Source organism: Procambarus clarkii, chromosome 59, assembly GCF_040958095.1.
Source record: "Procambarus clarkii isolate CNS0578487 chromosome 59, FALCON_Pclarkii_2.0, whole genome shotgun sequence".
NCBI lineage: Eukaryota > Metazoa > Arthropoda > Malacostraca > Decapoda > Cambaridae > Procambarus > Procambarus clarkii.
In genome coordinates this window covers 24,333,416-24,359,706 of record NC_091208.1, presented here as the reverse complement: position 1 = coordinate 24,359,706, position 26,291 = coordinate 24,333,416, and the positions used below count along the sequence as shown (strand labels likewise).

Here is a 26,291-nt window from a genome sequence, read left to right as displayed (position 1 = left end):
TTTTCTTTATCTTCAGCAGCTTCGGATTGGGTTATGTTGTCCGTTCTTTCTTGGCCTGTCTTGCTCGGCATCTCATGCGCAATACTGTTGCATCTTCTTGTGCGGCAGTTGGCGGAGCTGTTGCAGCTTGTGTTCTAATGTACAGGCATACCTCAGAATGCGAGTTTAATCCGTTCCTGGAGACGCCTCGCCTTCCGAAAACTCGCATTCCGAAGTTAATTTCCCCATAAGAAATAAAGGGAAATGAATTAATCCGTTCCTGACTACCCCAAAAACCCCACATCAAACTAAATTTTTATACCTAATTTACCTAATTCATCTAAATACTGTAAACCTACAAAACTATGTTCCAGTTATTACTTACCTTGCTGTCGAGTGCTGTAGGCGTATGGAAGATGGTGAGGAGGGGGGAGGAGGAGAGGAGTTACTGTTTGGAAGGGGAGTCCCCTTCCATAATCACATCAGGCAGTGAGGACCTTTCTGGTGTGCTCTCCCTGGGACGTTTAACCTGAGTGCCACTAGGTCCTGGTTGAGGCTCACTGCTCGATTTCCTCACCACAAATCTGTCCATGGAAAGCTTGCTTTTCCCTTCTTCGCAAGCTCTCTCTGTAGTAAGGCATCACATTGTCATTGAAAAGATTAAGACAACGGCCTACTACAGCTTTCTCTGGGTGAGTCTGTTCAATAGTTGTTTGAATCTCTTCCCACATCTGACACACCTTCTTAATTACTGCAGAAGGGACACTTCGCTGGTGCTGTTGGTGCTGCTGCCACCTCCTCCTCCACTGCAGAATCATTCGCTGCTGTGTTGGCTTGCTGTTCCTGTTGAAGGGCTAGGAGTTCTTCGGTGGTCAGTTCTTCGTTGTGTTCTTCCACCAACTCCTCCACATCATCACCATCCAATTCCAAGCCCATTTGCTGGCCTAGACTAACAATTTCCTCAACAATAGGCGCATCATTTATAGGCTCAAACCCCTCAAAGTCTAGTTCTCTCACACCTTCAGGCCACAATTTTCTCCAGCCAGAGATCAGGGTTCTTTGAGTCACTTCTTGCCAGGCTTTGTCAACGAGTTTTAAAGCACTACAAATGTTAAAATGCTCTCTCCAGAACTCTTTGAGGGTGAGGTTTGTGGCTTCAGTCACTTCAAAACATTTCCAGGAAAAGTGCCCTTTCATACAGTTTCTTAAAATTCGCTATGATTTTCTGGTCCATAGGCTGAATTAGAGGAGTGGTGTTAGGAGGAAGGAATTTAACTGTGAGGAATTTATTGTATTGAGGCATCAAATCATCTTCCAAGCCTGGAGGATGAGCAGGAGCATTGTCAAGGAGAAGCACGGCTTTGAGTGGCAATTGTTTCTCCTGCAGATATTTTTCTATGGCAGGGCACAGCACTTCATTCACCCACTCCGAAAAAATAAGCCTAGTGACCCTATGCTTTTTTATTAAACTTCCACATCACACACAAACGGGTTTTCTGCACATTATACTGTTTGAAAACCCTTGGATTTTCAGAATGATACACTAGCAAGGGTTTGATTTTCAAATCGCCACTCGCATTTGAACACAGCACAAGCGTAAACCTATCTTTCATAGGCTTGTGTCCAGGCAAGGATTTTTCCTCCTTGGTAATGTATGTCCTCTTAGGCGTTCTTTTCCAAAACAGTCCTGTTTCGTCACAATTAAACACTTGTTGCGGTAGGTATCCCTCAGCCTCTGCAAACTCTTTAAATTCGTCAATAAATCGTCCAGCGGCTGGTTTGTCTGAGCTGGCTGCCTCCCCATGCCTTGTAACACTATGGATACCACTTCTCTTCTAAATTTTTCAAACCAGCCCCTGCTTGCCATTAAACTCTTTCTTATCTGCATCACTCGTTGCAGGGGTCTTCTTTAGAAGGTCTTCGTGCAACACCCTGGCTTTCTCACAAATAATGGCCTCCGAAACACTATCACCCCTCAACTCCTTGTCGTGTATCCAAATTAATAACAACTTTTCCACTTCTTCAAGTATTTGTGGTCTTTGTGCCGTTAATGTTCTTACTCCTTTTGCCACATTAGCACTCATAATCTTATTTTTCTTCTTAAGTATAGTGCATATTGTTGATGTGGCTTTGTTGTACTGCCTACAAAGTTCAACAACACGTGTACCGTTCTCATGCTTCCGAATGATCTCTTGTTTCTCCTCTATTGTCATCCTCACATGAGCTTTCTGGCCTTTATCCTTACCACTGGCTTTCTTGGGACCCATGGTGAGATATATAATAACAAATTGTATAGACAAATCACCAAAAATCCAACAAAACACTGAAAATCCGCGAGAAGAATTGATGTGGGGGTAGTCACTGAGCGCGAGACAATGGTAAACTGAGGGGCAGCGGGGCAGAGGGGCGACGATCGCCGAACCACCACGCGCTAGGTCGGCCTGTACGCGTATCAACAAACTCGCGTCCCGAAGTAACCATCGCCTTCCGAGACAAATTTTTGGAGTAAATACTGCTCGCCTTCCGAAAACCTCGCATACAGGGACAATCGCATTCCGAGGTACCACTGTAGCACTATATCAATTCAGATAGCTTCAGGAAACTGACGGGGCTCACCCAGAAAATGGTGTTTCATAACATTCAATGCTGGTGTTTATGGAGAGCCCCTCTGGCTCCCCAGAGCTATACCGGGCTGATATGTATGTATTAGAACTTGGCATCAGTCAATTTGAATGGAGTTCTAAGCCTACCAGGAACCATGAGGCAGAACCTGACCCCCCTCAGAGAAACACGAGAAACAATGGCCTATAGAAACCCCCATGTGGTTGGAAGCATTCTATATTCTGTCATCTACCAGGTTAGGCACTCAGAAAGGAAGGCATCCCAAAACAGATCCAAACTGGTGGAACATTACTACTGAAAGCCAAACTGCTAAGCAGAACTCCCCACTCTGAAAACAAGCAAACAAGCATGATGTTACATCCACTGCTGCGCCACCTGTCCGTGCAGCTTCCCCTCCACGGGAGGGGGGAAGGGGGTGCCCCAAACCCAGCGCAAGCTATCCAACCTCAGTTCTGAGGCTGATGCATTGAATGGCGGTCGTTCGACTCTGGTTCCTGATTCTTAGCAGACCTGTGCTTTGTGGGGTTGTCCTGCAGTGTTGTGGTGTGAGAGACAGGAATAATTCAAGAAGTACTGGGGCTATATGTGCCTAGGGCCTTCTTCCCTAGGTGCCCTGTAAGTACTGTCCTTGCAGCTTGAGGTTGCCTTCCACAAGTTGCTCAGGATCTACCTCTGCAGGGTGTTTTGCTGCTCTGTGATTGCCCGCCCTTAGGGTCAGCTGGGGTTTTGCTTAGCCGCTGTTTGGCCTTGGGTAGGAGGTAGTGTCATCGCTGGTTGGGGCACAAGGTACTGTGCAGCTTGTCTTATAATATCATAATAGCCAATTCTGTTCTTATGACGCCGTAGTACTATTGCGGGGTTTTGCTTTTCTTTTTTATTTTGCCTGGTGGGGGTTTTGCCTCTTGGTCATAGTTCACATTCTGTTATTCTGGTGGTCTCCCGCTAGGCCCCGTAATTGTACATGTCGCAGGGGGTTCAGCTTTTATTTTGGTAGTTTTGGGGTAACCGGTTCGCAGTACCTTGCCTGGGCTTCCCTTAGCAGTCAGCCTAAGGGGCCCTGGAAACCCCCATTGGGGCTCATTGGTCTAATGGATGTGTTCTCCGAGTCTCATCTCGCTTCGTGTGAGTTTGAAGGTTGCTCTGTCCCTTGTCTCAGCGTAACACTCCTAGTTTTTGCCTTTGTCATGCTGCCTGTTGGGTCGATGACACCTTTGACCTGGAGTCCTGCCAGTGAGAGAGAACTCTATCAACATCAGAGGCCTGAGACTGTTCAACACGCTTCCACTACACATAACGGGCATAACTGGCCGACCCCTCACAGTGTTCAAGAGAGAACTGGATAAGCACCTCCAAAGGATACCTCATCAACCAGGCTGTGACTCATACGTCAGGCTGCGAGCAGCCGCGTCTAACAGCCTGGTTGATCAGTCCAGCAACCAGGAGGCCTGGTCGACTGACCGGGCCGCGGGGACACTAAGCCCCGAAAGCACCTCAAGGTAAGGCACCTCAAGGTAAGGTGGTGTTTGCTGTTGGTTCTCCAGTTTCCCCAGTTCTATAATACTGTTGATCGGGTGCAGGCTGCATCAGTATTGCATGCATGGTTTAGGTTACTGCAATACTCTTGGTTGGTTGCCTTTCCGGATGCCCAGCGGCTGCCCCTCTTTGGCTATAGGGATCCAGACTTGAGGGGGTGTTATTCGCTTCGACTTTGGTTTTGTCCATGCTCCCTCAGCCGTCCCCTGTTGTTTGTACTGCTCCTCCCCCCTTCCTCTCCTGCTATCGGCTCCCAAACGTCTGATGGTGTTGGAGTCGGGGGCAAGGTTTAGCTAGTGGCGAGACTCAGGGAGTTTCGGTGACTGCCCCATCCTGTTCAGCGACAGAGGCATTTGAACCGGCTCCTCCTGTAGGGGCTTCTGAGTCTGACCAGCAGCCCCCCTTCTTCCCAGCCTTTCTGGTGGACTCTACCTTTTCTTCTGGGACAGAGGATTTGGAGGACTGCTCTGTTCTGGGTCCTGATATGGAGGATCCAGGGGCTGGAAAGTTGTTGTCTTAAAGGGCTTGGGTGTTGATGCCCTCGGCACGGAGTTTGCTGTTACAGGGAGAGGGTTTTTGTATCCCCCCTCCCTGTAAGATATTGATATGGGTACAGCTCCTCCCCGTTCACCTATGCTTCGGCCTCCTTCATCCTGCCTATGGAGGTTCAGGAGACCATTGTGGCTTAACCCCTGCATGACCCACATTTTGCCTTGGTAATGGATCCTTCCTCATTTGAGTTTGGCGCAACTTTTCCTTATTGGGTGCATTACGAGGTGCCAGAGTCATCCTGGTTGGCAGACTGTCCATTCTTTTCGTTGGGTGCGTGGCATAAGTTCTGTCTGTCCAGCTGCTTGAATGGTGGAAAAACATCTACTGTAGTTCAGGTTTACATGGGGGACAACTTTGAGCGCATCAATGTGTATTTGTTTGCCCCTGCCCTTCCTAATAATGTCGGACAGGTACAACTTTGTGTAGTTCTGGGTCACAGCACCCCTGTGTAGTTCTGGGTCACAACACCACTGTGCAACTATGGGTCACAGCACCACTGTGCAGTTCTGGGTCACAGCACCACTGTGCAACTATGGGTCACAGCACCACTGTGCAGTTCTGGGTCACAGCACCACTGTGCAGTTCTGGGTCACAGCACCCCTGTGCAGTTCTGGGTCACAGCACCACTGTGCAGTTCTGGGTCACAGCACCACTGTGCAGTTCTGGGTCACAGCACCACTGTGCAGTTCTGGGTCACAACACCACTGTGCAGTTCTGGGTCACAACACCACTGTGCAGTTCTGGGTCACAGCACCACTGTGCAGTTCTGGGTCACAACACCACTGTGCAGTTCTGGGTCACAACACCACTGTGCAGTTCTGGGTCACAGCACCACTGTGCAGTTCTGGGTCACAGCACCACTGTGCAACTATGGGTCACAGCACCCCTGTGCAGTTCTGGGTCACAGCACCACTGTGCAACTATGGGTCACAGCACCACTGTGCAGTTCTGGGTCACAACACCACTGTGCAGTTCTGGGTCACAACACCACTGTGCAGTTCTGGGTCACAGCACCACTGTGCAACTATGGGTCACAGCACCACTGTGTAGTTCTGGGTCACAGCACCACTGTGCAGTTCTGGGTCACAGCACCACTGTGCAGTTCTGGGTCACAGCACCACTGTGCAGTTCTGGGTCACAGCACCACTGTGCAGTTCTGGGTCACAACACCCCTGTGCAGTTCTGGGTCACAGCACCACTGTGCAGTTCTGGGTCACAGCACCCCTGTGCAGTTCTGGGTCACAGCACCACTGTGCAGTTCTGGGTCACAGCACCACTGTGCAGTTCTGGGTCACAGCACCACTGTGCAGTTCTGGGTCACAACACCACTGTGCAGTTCTGGGTCACAGCACCACTGTGCAGTTCTGGGTCACAGCACCACTGTGCAGTTCTGGGTCACAGCACCCCTGTGTAGTTCTGGGTCACAGCACCCCTGTGTAGTTCTGGGTCACAGCACCCCTGTGCAGTTCTGGGTCACAGCACCCCTGTGCAGTTCTGGGTCACAACACCACTGTGCAGTTCTGGGTCACAGCACCACTGTGCAGTTCTGGGTCACAGCACCATTGTGCAACTATGGGACACAGCACCACTGTGCAACTATGGGTCACAGCACCACTGTGCAACTATGGGTCACAGCACCACTGTGCAGTTCTGGGACACAGCACCATTGTGCAACTATGGGACACAGCACCACTGTGCAACTATGGGACACAGCACCACTGTGCAACTATGGGACACAGCACCACTGTGCAACTATGGGTCACAGCACCACTGTGCAACTATGGGTCACACCACCACTGTGCAACTATGGGTCACACCACCACTGTGCAGTTCTGGGTCACAGCACCACTGTGCAGTTCTGGGTCACAGCACCACTGTGCAGTTCTGGGTCACAGCACCATTGTGCAACTATGGGTCACACCACCACTGTGCAGTTCTGGGTCACAGCACCACTGTGCAGTTCTGGGTCACAGCACCATTGTGCAACTATGGGTCACAGCACCACTGTGCAGTTCTGGGTCACAGCACCACTGTGCAGTTCTGGGTCACAGCACCACTGTGCAGTTCTGGGTCACAGCACCACTGTGCAGTTCTGGGTCACAACACCCCTGTGCAGTTCTGGGTCACAACACCCCTGTGCAGTTCTGGGTCACAGCACCACTGTGCAGTTCTGGGTCACAGCACCACTGTGCAGTTCTGGGTCACAGCACCATTGTGCAACTATGGGTCACACCACCACTGTGCAGTTCTGGGTCACAGCACCACTGTGCAGTTCTGGGTCACAGCACCACTGTGCAGTTCTGGGTCACAACACCCCTGTGCAGTTCTGGGTCACAGCACCCCTGTGCAGTTCTGGGTCACAACACCACTGTGCAGTTCTGGGTCACAACACCACTGTGCAGTTCTGGGTCACAGCACCACTGTGCAGTTCTGGGTCACAACACCCCTGTGCAGTTCTGGGTCACAGCACCACTGTGCAGTTCTGGGTCACAGCACCACTGTGCAGTTCTGGGTCACAACACCCCTGTGCAGTTCTCGGTCACAACACCCCTGTGCAGTTCTGGGTCACAACACCACTGTGCAGTTCTGGGTCACAACACCCCTGTGCAGTTCTGGGTCACAGCACCCCTGTGCAGTTCTGGGTCACAACACCACTGTGCAGTTCTGGGTCACAACACCACTGTGTAGGTCTGGGTCACAGCACCACTGTGTAGTTCTGGGACACAGCACCACTGTGCAACTATGGGTCACAGCACCACTGTGCAACTGTGGGACACAGCACCACTGTGCAACTATGGGACACAGCACCACTGTGCAACTATGGGTCACACCACCACTGTGCAACTGTGGGTCACAGCACCACTGTGCAACTATGGGTCACACCACCACTGTGCAACTGTGGGTCACAGCACCACTGTGCAACTATGGGTCACAGCACCACTGTGCAACTGTGGGTCACAGCACCACTGTGCAACTGTGGGTCACAGCACCACTGTGCAACTATGGGTCACACCACCACTGTGCAACTGTGGGTCACAGCACCACTGTGCAACTATGGGACACAGCACCACTGTGCAACTATGGGTCACACCACCACTGTGCAACTATGGGTCACAGCAACACTTAGTAATGAGGAATAAATTAGGTAACTGAAATTATTTTGCATTGATAGTGTGTCATAGATGACCCCTAACTGTGCTAAAGACTATGTACAATGTTCAGGTATCAGTGAATACAATGCTAGTTATGATATTGACAGCATGAGGTACAGACACAGCAGCCAGCCATTGTTTCCTGCAAATACGCATCATGAAATGACCTTATGTTCCTTCACTAATGTTCATTTTGTTATGGACATGGATTCATATTTGGGATTTTGTGACAGGAATGTGATCATAACGGCAGTTTTGTAGCCAGTCATAGCGAGATGAGTAGAATATTGGAGGCCTTGTCTTGCATCTTGGTACTGCTGGTGTCGTCTGCTTGTGGCTCCATGCTGTGTTTTGATTTCATCACCGTACTCACCAGAACTGCTTATTAATATGTTATGGTGCATATAAATGTTGATTAGTGATATATATAACGTGCATATATAGCGAATTAACAACAGGAACACTGGTTGATCAAAGAATATATGTGTGAATATATAAGAGCTCCATATTTTTGAGAATTGTGAAGTTCCACACATTTAACTATATACATTCCATATATTATACCCTACTGAATAATATTAGTGCAAAACTAGATATAAAACCATTCACAGACACTGAAATAATTATGTAAAAATGTATTTGGGGCAGCCCCTGCCACACTCCCTGTCGGCCGCTAGGCTGACCTTGGATTGTTGTTCTGTGTATATAAACTCAACCCATGATCTTTGTGGTTCATTACGGTGTACAAACATGTAGGTCGTTATATACAACGTGTGTGTGTGTGTGTGTATATAGTGTAACAACAGCAAAAACACTGTGTGATTGATCATAGAATATAATATACATGTCACATACGTGAGCCCCATAATTTTTAGCATTGTGATGTTCCATACATTGAACTATAAAAAATACCACAAATTGAATAATATTACACCAAAAAAACAGAGAAGAAACGAATGAGATAAAAATACAGTAATTAAGAAAAATTATATTCGCGGCAACTGCTGCCCCACCGAGTGGCGGGGTCGCATGTCCCAGAGTGCTTCATCACTCAGTGCCCATAATTTGCTCAACTTCTCATCTCTATCACGGCTAAAGTATGTCACATACAGTATTTTTTTTTTTAGTTTTCTGTGATCAGAGACTGCATTTTAACAATACAAGAAGAGAAAATAATTTTTTGCAAAGAATTTGTTTTCGGGGCACCATGGGAATGTCATATTTTAAGGCCGAGCAGCATGGTGGTTAAGGACTGCTATCTTTCCCCAAGTCTCTAAAAACCATGGAGCTCTTCTCGGTGATGACTTCTGAGAAGTATGTTAGGTAATTACCTAAGTGTAGTTACAGTTTGAGAGCTACGCTCATGGTGTCCCATCTACAAAGCACTCTTTGTCATATAACGCTTTGAAGCTACTGACGGTTTTGGCCTCCACCACCTTCTCACTTAACTTGTTCTAACCGCCTGCCACTCTGTTTGCGAAAGTGAATTTTCTTATATTTCTTCGGCATCTTTGTTTAGTTAGTTTAAATCTATGACCTCTTGTTCTTGAAGTTCCAGGTCTCGGGAAATCGTCCCTATTGATTTTATCAATCCCTGTTACTATTTTGTACGTAGTGATCGTATCACCTCTTTTTCTTCTATCTTCTAGTTTTGGCATATTTAATGCCTCTAACCTCTTGTGTGTGCTGCATCACGCACTTGGCATTGTGTGTGTGATAATTGTATTAATAGCCAGTTATTAAAAAAAATTATATAATTAAACAGGTTTAATGACAGATAAGACAACCTGTATTTAATTTTCCTTTATATATGCATACTGTATACTGTACTTATTAATGGAGGATAAAGGAAATTTTCTCTATTTTCTAGCCCCTTGGTGCCTGTGATTACATCCAGCTGTGCCACGTGTTCCACACCATCTTCATCAGAGATATTCCCGTCTTGAATCAGAGGTCCAAGAGCCAGGCTAGACGATTCATCACACTCATTGATACATTTTATGACAACAAGGTAAAGCAAGTAATCATGTTTTTATCTAAAAATATTGTTGTGGGGAAAAACTGACTTGTGGGATTTATTGATTTATTTACAATTTATTAATTTATATTTATGTAGTAGTTTATTTCTTGTGGTAATTTATTTATGTCAATAGCAGACTGTATGATGCTTAAAGTGGACTGTATGATTTTATTCCCACAAATCATTTCCAACACATTCTGGGGGAGGGGGTTTGTTATTTATATATACAGTGGGACCTTGGTTGACGACTGCTCTAGAAGACAAATGTTTGGATTACGACGTCAAATTCGTCGTAAAATTTGAATTGATACACGATGGTTTACTTGGACGACGATGTCTTCGTACATGTATGGGTTGAAGGAGAATGTGATGCTGGGGGCACGGTGGCGAGGCGCTCTCAGTTTGTTTACAAGTCTATCCCGCATAGTGACGACCGATCTTGAATTCTTTGTAAAGAATTTCATTATTTTTCCATTTTTTTTTTTGTTTTCTGAAGAGTAAACTTCTTATTATATATTATGACATGGGTCCCAGGATGGTGAGGGGATGGATGGTGAGGGGACTGGATGGATGGATGGAGGGAGGGAGGAACTGGATGGGTGGATAGTGGGGGTGGATTGATGGATGATGGAGGGGGGGACTGGATGGATAGTGGATGGGGACTGGATGGATGATGGGGAAACTGGATGGATGGTGGGAGGGACTGGATGGATGAAGGGTGGGGGACTGGATGGATGGATGGTGAGGGGATTGGATGGATGGTGGTGGGGGACTGGATGGATGGTGGGGTGATCCTCCGTCCCCCACACAGCACCCTCCTCGCTACACCCATACCCCCATCATGCCACTGGACCCTCCCCACTACCTCCATCCCCCACACTGCACCATCCCCGCTACCCCCATACCGCCACTGGACCCTCCCCACTACCTCCATCCCCCACACTGCACCATCCCCGCTACCCCCATACCGCCACTGGACCCTCCCCGCTACCTCCATCCCCCACACCGGACCCCCTCAGGTGTACCCTCCCAGCCACATCGGAACGGTATTAATACGTGCTTCGTTGCTACCAGCTAGTGGATCATGAGGCACACTGCATGACATTGAACTCTTGTTGTTTACTGACTGTGAAAACCTGATTGACTGTAAATGACTGTAAATGACTGAATGATTAAATCCCTAACTGGTTTCTCCCACAGTTGTGAATGCTTGACTGTCTTTGGTTATGACCACCTGTGACTGGTCTTGACTGTGAATGCTTGACTGACTTGTGACTAAGTGACTGGTTCTGACTGGCTGCCACATAAGAGGCAGTGAAATGTGTGAAAGGAAAATCTGGAACCAGTGATGCAGATACGAAAGTGTTTAAGACGAACAGGAGACGATCTTACCACCTCCTCCTCCCTCCTCTACACCCTCCCCATACACCAACACCGCTCCTCCCTCCCTCTCTCCCTCCTCGACATCTCCCATACACCAACAAGGGTCCTCAGTAAGGGTAAAGTGCAGTTAAATGTTCACTTATTTTATTTATGGTTTATATGTATACCTGATTGTTTTGTGTATGAAAAATATGAGTAATATTCTGTATAAAATGTATTTTTAAGTAAATATTTTTGGGGGTGTGAAATGGATTAATTCAATTTACATTATTTCTTATAGGAAAATTCATTTTGGTTAATGAATTTTTGGATGACGACATGTCTCTGGAAACGGATTACGATTGTGAACAAAGGTACCACTGTATAATCTATCAATTGAAATTATTCAAATCAAATCAAATCAAATGAAAATCAAATGTTTATTCAGGTAAAAGTACATACTGTACATAGAGGATTAGTTACAAACATAATGTTGGATTAATAGATAGAGCTAGTACATACAATACCTAAAGCCACTAGTATGCATAGCATTTCGGGCATTTATTGATTGGTAGACATTCACTACAATATTACTAGGTGTTAAATTACAACTGATTAGTAACTATAAAATTAAAACAAATACAGCTTGTGAGAGTGCACAAGTGAAATATGCCCCCATATGTTTGCTGTGTATGGAGACCCATATGTTCTTTCATCTGGGGATTTGAACTTACCCAGCGGCTGCAGCCCCTAGAGGGCAATACACCTCTATATATATATGCAATAGATTCAAAAGGTGACACCCCTAGGGTCAACACTTGCAGCAGAGGAGCTCCAGCATATTTCAACAATCCTAAGTATTGTAGTACAGGTTGATGGTAGTGAGTGGTGTCCCAGAGAACATAAAGGTATAGTGCTCTTGAAAAATAGGTGAGACAACAGGAAAGTGCTAAGGGAAGTGAAAAATCGGATGAGAAAAAGTTGCCCTAGTGTTTACAGTGCAGAGAAGAACATTCAAGATGGCCACTGGCAAGGGGAAAAACAAAACAGAGCTTGATTTTGAGGGATTCAATGAAGAAAGCATTGATATTAGCAGTCTACATAACAAGTTGGTAAATTTAGATACTATAGTGAACTCTCATGTAGAAATAATTAGTAAATTGAAAGAAAGTAATGACCATTTGAATAGCAAAGTTTTATGTCTTGAGGGTTTAGTGAAAGACTTGCGCAAGGATAAGAATCAATTGGAAACAAATTGCAAAGCCATGGAAGAAGAAAATAAACTCTTAAAAATAGCTTTGGAAGAAGTTAAAGTAAATTTAAACATAAATGACTACAATAGGTTAGACAAGGAAATTCAACAGGAGAAACAGCTTTTGTCAGCACAGATGGAGGAAGTTACACAGGGAATAGAACAGTGCAAGAAAGATATGCAACTCACTTATGCACAAGTGGCCAAGGAGAAGGAAAAAATAGAAGAAGCAGTAAAGGAAGTCAAGCACTGCAGCAACCAAGATAAAACAAACATTAGGCTAGAAGTGAGGAAAGAATTGGCATCTAACCCGAAGTTGGTGCAAAACACAGTTGATCGGAGTAAGTCCCTGATCATTTTTGGCTGCAAAGAAAAGGCGATAACATCTAGGTCAGAAAGAGCTGTAGAAGAAGCTAAAGTAGTAGATAAAATTGTTGGCCTCGTGGAAGGTCTTACAAACAGAGAGAATGTGTGCGACTACAGGAGAATAGGCAGGTACGTAAAAGGGAAAGATCGACCTTTGAGGATCACCCTAAACGGTGCCAAACAGATGGAAGAAGTACTAAGGAATGCTAGAAAATTGCAAAGGGATGAGGATGGGAAAGGGTGGTCGTTAAGACGAGATCTTTCAAAAGAAGATAGAGAGAAGCTGAAACTGAACCTCGCCGAGGCAAAACATTTAAATGAGAGCAGGAATGAAGAAGAAATAAATTCTTTTTTCTACAAAGTGATAGGGGTAGGCAAACCAGTAAAGTGGTACATAAAGGCAAACCAACAAAATCAATAGAGAGAGGGGGAGTGAAGAATAAGGAGAGGGGGAACAAGTTCCTGAAGATTGCAAACACCAACATAGATGGAGTGAGATCGAAGATACTGGAGTTAAGTGATGTAATACAGCTGCAGACACCAGACATTGTTGCACTCACGGAGACAAAACTTGAAGATGTAATTTTAAATGAGGTCATATTCCCAAGGGGCTACTCAATTTGGAGACGGGACAGAAAAATTAGGAAAGGCGGTGGCGTTGCTGTGCTGGTAAAAGAACACCTAAAGGTGAAGGAAATAATGACTGCCAATCCACAAGAAGTTGACATAATAGCACTAGAGATCTGCTATGAGGATGATAAACTAATGATGATAAATGCATATAGTCCACCGCCAAGCAGCACATGGTCAAAGGAGGAGCTAGATAGTAAACGTGAAGGTCTTATAACAATAATGAGAGAGATTATAGCGAGAGCGGATAACGATAGATCACGACTGTTGATAGTCGGTGACTTCAACTTGAAATCCATAGACTGGGAAGCATATGAAGCTAAAACAGAAGATTTTTGGACCTGTAAATTTGTAGACCTCATCCTGGAAACATTCTTGTATCAACATGTTAAACAAGCTACGAGGATGAGGGAAGGGGACGTTCCCTCCATGCTAGATTTGATATTTACCAGGAAGGAGGAAGAGATATTTGACATTCAGTACCTTCCTCCCTTGGGTAAAAGTGACCATGTCTTTTTGGGAATAAAGTATGCAATGCGTTATAAGCTGGAAGAAAATAAGGAGGTTGAAGCAGTTGAAAAAGCAGACTTCAGGAGAGGACATTATGGTGACCTTAGAAATTTTTTTAGTGAGTATAATTGGACAGACTTGATGCTAGGCAAGGAAGTGAATGAGATGTATGGCAAGTTTTGTGAAATATATGATAAAGGCACAAAAAAATTTATACCAAAACAGAGATGCAGAACTAGGAAACAGGATTGGTTCAATAGAAATTGCGAGAGGACTAGAGACCGAAAGACACAAAAATTGAATCAATACAGGAAGAGGCCGAACCCCCAAACATACCAGCGATACAAAGATGCGAGAAACAACTACACGGCAGTGAGGAGAGAGGCAGAAAGAAATTTTGAAAAAGGGATTGCGGACAAATGTAAAACAGAACCAGGTCTATTCTATAAATTCATAAACAACAAATTGCAGGTAAAGGATAATATTCAGAGGTTGAAAATGGGAAATAGATTCACGGAAGATGAAAAGGAAATGTGTGAAACACTAAACGAAAAGTTCCAAAGTGTGTTTGTACAAAATGAAATCTTTAGGGAACCAGATACAATAAGAATTCCAGAGAACAACATAGAACACATAGAGGTGTCTAGAGACGAAGTGGAAAAAATGCTCAAGGAGCTCGGTAAGAACAAAGCAGCTGGCCCAGATGGCGTTTCACCATGGGTTCTGAGAGAATGTGCATCTGAGCTCAGCATTCCACTTCACCTGATCTTTCAGGCATCCCTGTGTACAGGAATCGTAGCAGATGGGTGGAAACAGGCTAACATAGTTCCAATCTACAAAAGTGGCAGCAGGGAAGACCCCCTCAATTATAGACCTGTATCATTGACAAGTGTAATAGTGAAAGTATTGGAAAAACTAATCAAAACTAAATGGGTAGAACACCTAGAGAGAAATGATATAATATCAGACAGACAGTATGGTTTTCGATCTGGAAGATCCTGTGTATCGAATTTACTCAGTTTCTATGATCGAGCCACAGAGATATTACAGGAAAGAGATGGTTGGGTTGACTGCATCTATCTGGACCTAAAAAAGGCTTTCGACAGAGTTCCACATAAGAGGTTGTTCTGGAAACTGGAAAATATTGGAGGGGTGACAGGTAAGCTTCTATCATGGATGAAAAATTTTCTGACTGATAGAAAAATGAGGGCAGTAATCAGAGGCAATGTATCAGAATGGAGAAATGTCACAAGTGGAGTACCACAGGGTTCAGTTCTTGCACCAGTGATGTTTATTGTGTACATAAATGATCTACCAGTTGGTATACAGAATTATATGAACATGTTTGCTGATGATGCTAAGATAATAGGAAGGATAAGAAATTTAGATGACTGTCATGCCCTTCAAGAAGACCTGGACAAAATAAGTATATGGAGCACCACTTGGCAAATGGAATTTAATGCTAATAAATGTCATGTTATGGAATGTGGAATAGGAGAACATAGACCCCACACAACCTATATATTATGTGAGAAATCTTTAAAGAATTCTGATAAAGAAAGAGATCTAGGAGTGGTTCTAGATAGAAAACTATCACCTGAGGACCACATAAAGAATATTGTGCAAGGAGCCTATGCTATGCTTTCTAACTTCAGAATTGCATTTAAATACATGGATGGCGATATACTAAAGAAATTGTTCATGACTTTTGTTAGGCCAAAGCTAGAATATGCAGCTGTTGTGTGGTGCCCATATCTTAAGAAGCACATCAACAAACTGGAAAAGGTGCAAAGACATGCTACTAAGTGGCTCCCAGAACTGAAGGGCAAGAGCTACGAGGAGAGGTTAGAAGCATTAAATATGCCAAAACTAGAAGACAGAAGAAAAAGAGGTGATATGATCACTACATACAAAATAGTTACAGGAATTGATAAAATCGACAGGGAAGACTTCCTGAGACCTGGAATTTCAAGAACAAGAGGTCATAGATTTAAACTAGCTAAACACAGATGCCGAAGAAATATAAGAAAATTCACCTTCGCAAATAGAGTGGTAGACGGTTGGAACAAGTTAAGTGAGAAGGTGGTGGAGGCCAAGACTGTCAGTAGTTTCAAAGCGTTATATGACAAAGAGTGCTGGGAAGACAGGACACCACGAGCGTAGCTCTCATCCTGTAACTACACTTAGGTAATTACACTTCTTTGGTGAGGGGATGGGGGTGAATTGGGAGGTTTAGTGCAGCCCACTTCAACCAATCGGCTCTTCTGATTAGCCTCCAGACGAGAGGTTTCATGCTCTCCTCCAGAGGCAGGGGTTTTTGTTCTTTTGGCCCTGGTGGGCATTTTGTTCATTTGTAGTTTATTCCTCCTTATCAGGCAAAAAATTAATGATTTAGTTTCCGGATAGGTCCTTTGGTCATTGATGCTTGGGTTGGTTCGGTTGGCAGTGCATCATGTGCTGTGTCTGGTGGAGACTCTCCACTGCTATCTTTGGGCCACTGATTCTGCTTCAGTGGATGCTTTGTGGGTCGATTCTTTTTTCTTGGCCTCCTGTATCAAGACTCATCTTTCTCAGGTCATCTAAAGTGTTATTAATTCTAGCCAGCTTGCAGTCTAATAATGTTTAGAAGTATGCTGCTCTGTCAGAAGTGTTTGCAAGCGATATTTGGGGGGTTGAAGTTTTGTAAGCCGAACAGGTTTCTGGGGGCCCAGCATCTGGTTAATGTTCCCAGGCCTTGGGGCACTTGTGTGGCTTGGGCCGTGTCTCTTGAGTGGGTTTCTCCTCTTCGTCTTGACTCCTGTGATGCTTCCTCCTTCCTGGTGAGTTCCTGTATGTTTTCCCTCTCCATGGGGTAGTTAACTTTAGGGAGCCATAAAGGGGCTCTTCCCAGAAAACCAGCGTTGCATGTAATGAAAGGCCAGTTTCTGGGTGAGCTCCAGTGGCTCCCTGATCCCATACCTTTTATCCAGAACATTGGGTTGTTGCCTAAATTTTCCCCCCTAGAACTGATCTTGGGGAGGCTGGCTGGCCAACCTGTCCTGTTACAAAGAACATCGTATTTTGCTCATATGAGTTACATAAGGCCAAAATTGTCATGCTAGAAGATGGAAGTGGCTCGCAAAAGTGACGTACTGTCCCGTTTTCTGTTTTGGGTCCTCTGGTAGGTTAGGAGAGGACACTTTAATTTGACCAGTTTCTTGATGTTGGGAAACCCTCTCCCAACATTGGGCTGGCAGTGGTCTACCTCCCTTCCACTTCCCCCAAATGAATAGGGAAGGTGGGGCAAACAAGCTCACGCTAGTTGCAAGAGAATTTGATCATTTGTTTCCATAGTTAGAGAATTCTTTTGCAGGGTTTCGAGGCTTCTGTGTCTATTGAAGCCAGCAGTGGTTTGTTTCGACTCGCTGACTTTCTGGTTGCTTCTCCAGTGTGATGGTGAAAATAACTATCACTGCTTCCTGCACCTTTATGAGGGAGCCAGATTTTAGTGCTGGTCCCCGGTAGGCCTATAGAACGCCACAACCGATGCAACTTGGTAGATGGCACCATATTATCATAAAGTAGCTTCATGGAGCCACTGGGGCTCACCCAGAAATTGGCTGTTCATTACATTCAATACTGGTTTTCTAGCCTTTGTATGCTTTAGCAATTAGAAAATAATAGTTTCTACCCATTGACAAAAAACTGTTCCAGTGTTATTTCTGTCTAGGAAAAAAGAGGACCTACCTTTATACTTTTCTCAGAGAAATGGGATCCTCTTCTTTGCTTGTATCCAGGAAACATTTTAATGGCCAACAGATCAGCTGGGCAATTATGTACATACAATCATTATCCTGTTTCCCAATTTCATCAGTTTGGGAGGCAATGAAGTGAAGGACCTACAATTGTATTTATTGTCAAAATTATTTGCAGGCACGGATTGTATGTACCTGTGATGTTGCACACACACACATCTTCAGGGGAGATGAGGGCCATTCAGAATTTGTAGACAAAGAAAGCCTTATGCTCATGGATGACTTGGGACTCCAGGAGAAAAGCCAGAGTACAAAAGCTTTAAATATATTCACAGGTGAAGAAGAGATGTTTGCCTTTGACCGCACTATATCTCGCCTCTCGCAGATGATGACCCAAGAATACTGGCAAGAATATGAATCGCAAAAGCGATGAAGTCGCTTTGGTTCATTTTTATTGCATATTTCGCATCCAGATAGATATACTGGAGAAATATTTTAACTACTGTAATTATAAATTTTACAAATGCATTTGAAGTATATTTGATAGAGTATTTTGTTACACTGATGAATAATGAGTAATACAGGTACATATATGTATATACATGTCTGAAAAATTAAGGTAGTAATTTATTAATTAACATTAAATTAATGTAGTTTCATAGGAATACACCACAAACTCTTAGCCAATTTTTATCACAACATAGTTTGACACTGACAACTGCTTAGGAATTTTTGAGTGTGTGTGCATGTGTAATTACTTAAGTGTAGTTACAGGATGAGCTTGACTCGTCATGTCTCGTCTTCCCAGCTCTGTCACATAACACTGAAATTACTTATGGTTTTGGCCTCCACCACACTTAGCTTGCTCCAACCGTCTACCACTCTGTTTGCAAAAGTGAATTGTTTAATTTTTTTAGCAGGTTTGTTATTTAGCTTAAATCTGTGACCTCATTTTCTTGAAGTTGCAGGTCTCAAGGATTCTTCATCAATTTTTCAATTCCTGTTGCTAATTTGTATGATCATATCGCCTTTCTCTTCTGTCTTCTATCTTTGGCATATTTAATGTCTCTAACCTCTGGCATAGCTCGTCTTTCAGTTCCAAAACCATTTAGCTGCATGCCTTTGCATCTTTTTCAGTTTATGTGCTTTGTAAGATATGGGCACCATGCAACTGATGCATATTCTGACTTTGTTCTCACAAAGGTCATGAACAGTTGTCGTGAGGTTGTGAACAACTTCTTTAATGAAGGGGGGGGGGGGAGAGGGAGAGATAGAGATATTATTGATTAGAGAATATACTATACAGTATTGCTATAAATCATACTTCCTATAGCTTTTTGTAAATAGTGAATTCATATTATATTTGAATACTGTATTATGTAGAATTCTTTTTACAGTTATTCTACTAGGATTTAATTATTTTTTTAGTACTGTATATTGTAACTAAGTATATTGTTCCTTATTGGTAGACAGTATAAAGTTATAAATTGAAATGCAGATAAATGTTGCATATTACTATTCAGGATATTCCACAGAGCAGAGTATGAGGTTTGTGCATGTACATACACACCTGCACAGAGCAGAGTATGAGGTTTGTGCATGTACATACACACCTGCAGAGCAGAGTATGAGGTTTGTGCATGTACATACACACTTGCACAGAGCAGAGTATGTGGTTTGTGCATGTACATACACACCTGCACAGAGCAGAGTATGTGGTTTGTGCATGTACATACACACCTGCACAGAGCAGAGTATGAGGTTTGTGCATGTACATACACACCTGCAGAGCAGAGTATGAGGTTTGTGCATGTACATACACACCTGCAGAGCAGAGTATGAGGTTTGTGCATGTACATACACACCTGCAGAGCAGAGTATGAGGTTTGTGCATGTACATATACACCTGCACAGAGCAGAGTATGAGGTTTGTGCATGTACATACACACCTGCACAGAGCAGAGTATGAGGTTTGTGCATGTACATACACACCTGCACAGAGCAGAGTATGAGGTTTGTGCATGTACATACACACCTGCACAGAGTATGAAGTTTGTGCATGTACATACACACCTGCACAGAGCAGAGTATGAGGTTTGTGCATGTACATACACACCTGCACAGAGCAGAGTATGAGGTTTGTGCATGTACATACACACCTGCACAGAGCAGAGTATGAGGTTTGTGCATGTACATACACACCTGCACAGAGCAGAGTATGAGGTTTGTGCATGTACATACACACCTGCACAGAGCAGAGTATGATGTTTGTGCATGTACATACACACCTGCACAGAGCAGAGTATGAAGTTTGTGCATGTACATACACACCTGCACAGAGCAGAGTATGAGGTTTGTGCATGTACATACACACCTGCACAGAGCAGAGTATGAGGTTTGTGCATGTACATACACACCTGCACAGAGCAGAGTATGAGGTTTGTGCATGTACATACACACCTGCACAGAGCAGAGTATGAGGTTTGTGCATGTACATACACACCTGCACAGAGCAGAGTATGAGGTTTGTGCATGTACATACACACCTGCACAGAGCAGAGTATGAGGTTTGTACATGTACATACACACCTGCACAGAGCAGAGTATGAGGTTTGTGCATGTACATACACACCTGCACAGAGCAGAGTATGAGGTTTGTGCATGTACATACACACCTGCACAGAGCAGAGTATGAGGTTTGTGCATGTACATACACACCTGCACAGAGCAGAGTATGAGGTTTGTGCATGTACATACACACCTGCACAGAGCAGAGTATGAGGTTTGTGCGTGTACTATTACAGTATTATGAAGGACTTACTCCAGTATTGGTTTGACTTGCTCTGGGCCAAGTCTTCCATAGTTAACTCTTTTTCTAATAATATGTCTGCAGGATGTGTTGTTATTTACACAAGAGGATTTTTTTTAATCGTGCAAATTTGTGCATGAAAATTATAGATGGCCAGGTAAACTGTATTGTACTTTGATGACTAAGTTAATAGCTCTTGTAATGGTTTTTCAACTTCTTCTTCTTCAGGCACCATTAGTAAATTTATTATATATTGGTGGCACCAATATTTCAGTATGTTAAATGCAGGAACATTTTAGATAACTTTAGATGTTACTCCCTAATAATTCAAGGTTTAATTGGCTGTAGTGTTGAAGAGATGGTGCATGTTTGGCTGCTTTTAATGATAATTTAGTTGTAGCTGTAAATACTTACAAGTACACACAGAATCTTCACCAGAACATTTACTGGTGTGCTTAATGGCTCACTCACACTTGTCTTCATATATTGAATGAATTATGCTAAGCAAGACTGTAGGATGATGCAGTTGACAAGATTTTGTGACACCTACTTCAACTTATTCCTTTTGACATTTCTTCATTTTCATGTGATATGTGTCAGGTGAATTAATTCCATCAGATAATTTAGAACTGATTTAACTGTGGGTAAAAATAGCAAATTGGTAATGAAGTAATGTTAATAGGCATTAAAGTTCTGTCCAGCAAGTTACAAACATCAATACAAGAGCTTCCAAGGGTGAATGGAATATTGTAATATATACTATTTAATCACATGCAATGATTAATGAGTCCTGGATAACAACAAATTATGCAGGCGATGAGTCACAATAACGTGGCTGAAGTATTTTGACCAGACCACACACTAGAAGGTGAAGGGACGACGACGTTTCGGTCCGTCCTGGACCATTCTCAAGTCGAAACGTCGTCGTCCCTTCACCTTCTAGTGTGTGGTCTGGTCAACAACAAATTGTTTTTTTAAGCCAAATTTTCGGTGGCATTATACCTATTACTTTGGCTGTTTGTAACAAGCACTGTGATGAATCTTCCCATTCAACCCCTTTAAATACTCTTACTCATATGAATTGTCTCTTTAATTTATTTTTAATCCAAAACTATAAAAAAATTATTTTTTTTTCATGCTATATGTCTATATAGCATGACATGTTCATGCTATTATTTATATAGATAATTAGGCCAACTTATTATTTGTATCAAATCCACACTGACCTGGTATTTACATGCATTAGATGTTCATTTATATAAACAGTTACCTCATAATTGTCCTAAATATTGTACTGGTGGAGAAGTGAGGAGGTCTCAAAACACACACTTCCCCATAACTCCATAATGACATCATGGAAACCTGTTTATCTTGATATTATTAAATTGGTCAATTTGTTGAACTGAGCCACATCATTCATAAGTGACTTTTGTATTATTCCTTCAGTTAATAATTATAGTTGAAAAATGGATTCGAAGCAGTATTCAGACCTTTCACTTGAAATAAAAAATAAAAAATATTGAGAAAATAAGGTCATTAAATATTTTTTCACTTTGACCACAATAAATGCCATAGATGAACTTATTCATGCAGTCTCAGTGGCGTTAGTCTTGTATGTGTGTGTACCTTACTATGTTATCAAGTGTATACATCTGTTTTAATTACATTTTTTCAAAATTGTTAAAAAAAATTTCCTTTTCTGTTGCATGAGCAAGTAAAGCAAGTTTTCAGCAAAGGAATAATGATTACTAACTATTATAGTTTATCATGTTGTGCATTCCTTATAATATACTGTATGGATGCAAATTGTGGCAAGTGTTTGCTAGTGAGTGCCATCTTTGACTCTCCTGCCACACACCTTTGCTAGTCTTCCCAACTTGGTGCCTTCTTTTGATAATTACTTAACCCACTGTCATCTGTTTGTATGTTTATAATACGAAAGCTATGTAATTTATACATTTTGAAGAGGTACAACTTGCACATGTTAATATATATAAACTTTTAAGTTTAGCAATGCTGGTAATAGTGAATAAATTTGTTTGTTATGGGATATGTAACTTTCATTATGCAAATTTGTTGTCAGTATAAATTTTGTAAAATGAGTGGCGCACACAGGTTTTAACGAACGGCAAAGGATAAAGCCGTTATGACATCATAACGTATTTTATGAACTAGGGCCCCCTAGCAGGGGCAAAGATTGTCTAGTTACAGTGCATGGAGGTATATCCCCATGTGTTTATGTACATGGAGGTGTTTATGTACAAGTTGCATGCAATTAATTTTTTGTATAAGATTCTGAAACAGATTTACTTAAACTAGGTTATATGTACTATATCTGCATTTATTTAAAGATAAATATAAAAAGCTATACAAGTTATTTTACATACATTATATAAATAGTAGTTTATAAAGTACTACTCTATCATCCTATTTTTTCTGGGGGGGGGGGGCTTCAGTTCCCCGGAGCTATTCGGGCTGATATGGATATATTAGACTATCATCTGACAATATGAATGGAGTTCTAGGCCTACCAGGGACCACGAGCCAGAACCTGGCCCCCTTAGAGAGGCACTAGGAGCAATGGCCTATAGGAACCTCTGTGTGGTTGGAAACATTCTATGTCTGCAATCAACCAGGTCAGGCACCCAGAAAGGTAAGCGCCCCAAAACAAACCCCTATTCTGGTTAAAATATTACTATCAAAAGCCTAACTAGACGACAGAACTCCTCAAATGAAAACTGGCAAACAAGCATGACGTCACCACACAGCTTGTTTACGCAACCCCCCTCCCGGGAGGGGGAAAGCGGAGCCCCAGACTCACGGACGGCTATCCACCCTATAGTTCTTTAGCTGATGTGATTGGCAACAGTTGTGTGTCTGGCTCCTGTTTTCCTGTCTCCAGCTCTGTGCCTTGTGATGTGGTGCTGTGTCCTTGGTGGTGCGCAAGCCAGGAGTAATTTAACTGGTACAGTACTCGGGCTGCAAGCGCCTAGGGTCACCTTCCCTAGGTGCCCTGTAAATACTGCCCTTGGGGCTTTGGGCCACCTTCCACAAGTCGCCTTTGGATCTTCCTCTGCTGTGTCTTTTGCTGCTCAGTGATTGACCGCCCTTGGAGTCAGCTGGGGTGTTTGTGCTCCCCTGTTTGCCTCTAGGTAGAGGGGTAGTTTTTGTCACTGGTTGGGGTGCGTGGTGCTGTGCAGCTAGTTGTCATCTCTCATGGCGGCTGGCTCTGTTCCGCCTGGATAAGTTGTCCTCTTGTGGGGTTTTCTTTTTGTTTTTTCCTGCCTGGTGGGCGGTCTGCCTTTGGTCGGTCATACCCTATTGCCCTTTGGATGTCTTCCGCTAGGCCCCTGTGAGTGTACACGCCCCGGGGTTCAGCTTTAGCAGTTTGCTTGGTAGTTTTGGACAGTCAGTCAGCAGTAAGCCTGGACTTCCCTTAGCGAAATACCATGACTAAGGGCCCTGGGAAACCCCACGGAGGTTCAGTGGTCCTATGGATACGACCCCTGGGTTCCCCTCGCTTCGTGCGAGTTTGAAGGTTGCTGTGTCCCCTTGTCTCAGGGGTGACATTCACAACTTCTGCCTCTGTCATGCTGTCAGTTGAGTCAGTGACATCTTCGACCCAGAGTCCTGCAAGTTTTGTTGCTTGTTTGTGACTCGGTACACCCAGTCCACTGATGACTGTTTGGGTGCAGGCAGTTCAGGCATTGCATGCTAGGTTTAGGGTGCTGTAACAAGCAGGGTTGGTTGCTGACCCGGAAGCCCTGAAGCTGCCCCATTTTGGTTATAGGGACCCAGACTTGGGGGTGATGGTCGTTTTGACTTTGATTCAGTCTGCACCTTCTCGTCCTTTCCCTGCTGTGGTTTGTTCTGGTGTCCCTCCCTCCTTCCCTCCCTTGTGTCTGAGGGTCTGAAGTGTCTGAGGGTTTCATAGTCGGGGCAGGGTTTAGATGGAGTGGAGACTCGGGCAGTCGGGAGGATACCCCTTCTAGGGCGGCAACAGAAGCATTCGAGCCTGTTCCTCCTGCCAAAGCATGTTGGTCTCACCAGTGAGCCCCTTCCTTCCTGTTTTTACCTCTGCCCCGGCTTTTTCTTGTGAAACCGGGCTTTGGGAGACGACTCGGGGCCCAGACTGTGGGGGTTCCCAGGGCTGGGGAGGGGTTGACTTGACTTGAAGGGAGGGAGGGAACCTTGAGCCCCGTTGGACCCCGCTTGGGTTTTTGTACTCTCTAAGCAGGGCTTGTTACAGGGAGTGGGGTTTTCCTCACCTCCTCTGCGTACCGGTTATATTTCATGTCAGCCCCTCTCTGGGTTTGGTTCCGCATCCCTTCGGGTCCATCAGTCCCATCCTTCCGGATGGTTTTATTACACGACCCAGATTACGTCTCTTTCATGAATTCATCTTCATTCACGTTTGGTTCCTCATTTCCTTACTGGGTTCATTATGAGGTTCCAGAGATGTCCTGGCTTGTGGATTGCCCTGTTTGTTGTTGGAGGCTTAGGACATGTTTTGTTGGTCCTGCATGCTTGAGTGACGTGAGGCTCTGATGGTGGTTCAGGTTTACCTGGACCACCGGGGACAAGTTTGCACACTCAAAGCGTGCTTGTTCACCTCTGCCCTTCCTCGAGATGTTGGCATGGTGCAGTTTCACGTGCAGGTTCCCTCTCTTTCGGCTGCGCTGGTTGCTGATGATTTGCTCGCTCGTGGCTTGTTGGCTTCGGTCTTGCATTTCTTTTCCCTCCTGGAGCTGTCCTCAGATTGGCTTGAGGAGGATGTGGAGGTGCTTGGGTCCGTTCCTGGGTCTGGTGACTTAGTCTCAGCGGGGCATGCATCATCTGCCCTATTGAAGCTGTTTGTGCCTTTCTTGCGGGTTGCAGTATTTGTTCTTTGCTTCTCGTCTCGCGTATCGGCAAGCAGTGCTCGCGTCCTCTTTGGATTCTGCTTGGGCCCTGGCTCTTAGGTTTTTGTTGCCTTTTTGTCTTTGCCTTTTTGCGGATTATACGGTTGGGCAGTATCTGCGGCCAGATTCTTCCAGTTGTTGGTGTTGGTTCTCCGGGAAGCCCGTGGGGGGTCTTCCCGGAAGAGTCGTGCCAGGGATCAGGGTTCCTTCCGCCGTGATAGGCCAGTGGTGCCTGTTTCGGGGCCGACGCACCCTTCGGATCCGTCTTTGTCTGGTCGGCGAGTTGATTGCTGGGTTGTGGTGGCCCTTCTGCGTCTCTTAGGGGTTCGGGTTCTGCCATATCTCAACAACTGGCTGGTGTGGCCTACCAGCCAGTCCGTGTGTCTGCTCGTCAGGGATTTGTTTCTTTTCCAGCTCACCGGGTTTGGGTTCCTGGTGACCTGCAGGAAGTCCCGTCTGGTTCCTTTTCAGGTTTGGTCTTGGCTGGGTCTTATGTGGGGGGCTCTGATCGTTTCCTTGTCTCTCCCTCCAGTCTCTCTGCTTCGGCTGCAGTCCCACCTTCGCCTGTTTCTGGGGTGCTCCCGGGTCACCCAGCAATTGCTCGAAGGTTTGTGCTGGAGCCTGAACTTTGCCGTGATAGTCTACCCGCCGAGTTGGGTTTGGATTTATCGGCTGTTCTGGTTCCTTTGGAGACATCCCTTCTGTTTCTCTCGCGATCGCTGGGTTTGTCCTTCAGATGCCTTGTGTCAGCTGCTGCGTCGCTGGCTTCCTCTTCGGGTTTTTCAGGGTTCAGTGCCTTGGCGCCTGCCTGAGCCCTCGCTCGATGTGTTCACGGACACGTCGTCTCTTGGCTGGGGGCTTTGTGACCA

At 44.5% G+C, this 26,291-nt stretch overlaps 1 protein-coding gene across 2 annotated transcripts in view; it reads left to right on the top strand.

The window, feature by feature from the left end:
* LOC123768223 (putative ATPase N2B) overlaps positions 1-18,318 on the top strand; it is a 67,487-nt gene extending 49,169 nt beyond the window's left edge. For both annotated transcript variants that reach the window (XM_045758674.2, XM_069307045.1), the window contains 2 exons: positions 9,709-9,849; positions 17,891-18,318. In XM_045758674.2, coding sequence (XP_045614630.1) covers positions 9,709-9,849; positions 17,891-18,145 — 396 coding nt within the window. In that variant the 3' untranslated portion in view covers positions 18,146-18,318. The remainder of the gene's footprint in view (positions 1-9,708; positions 9,850-17,890) is intronic.
* Positions 18,319-26,291: the final 7,973 nt, after the last annotated feature.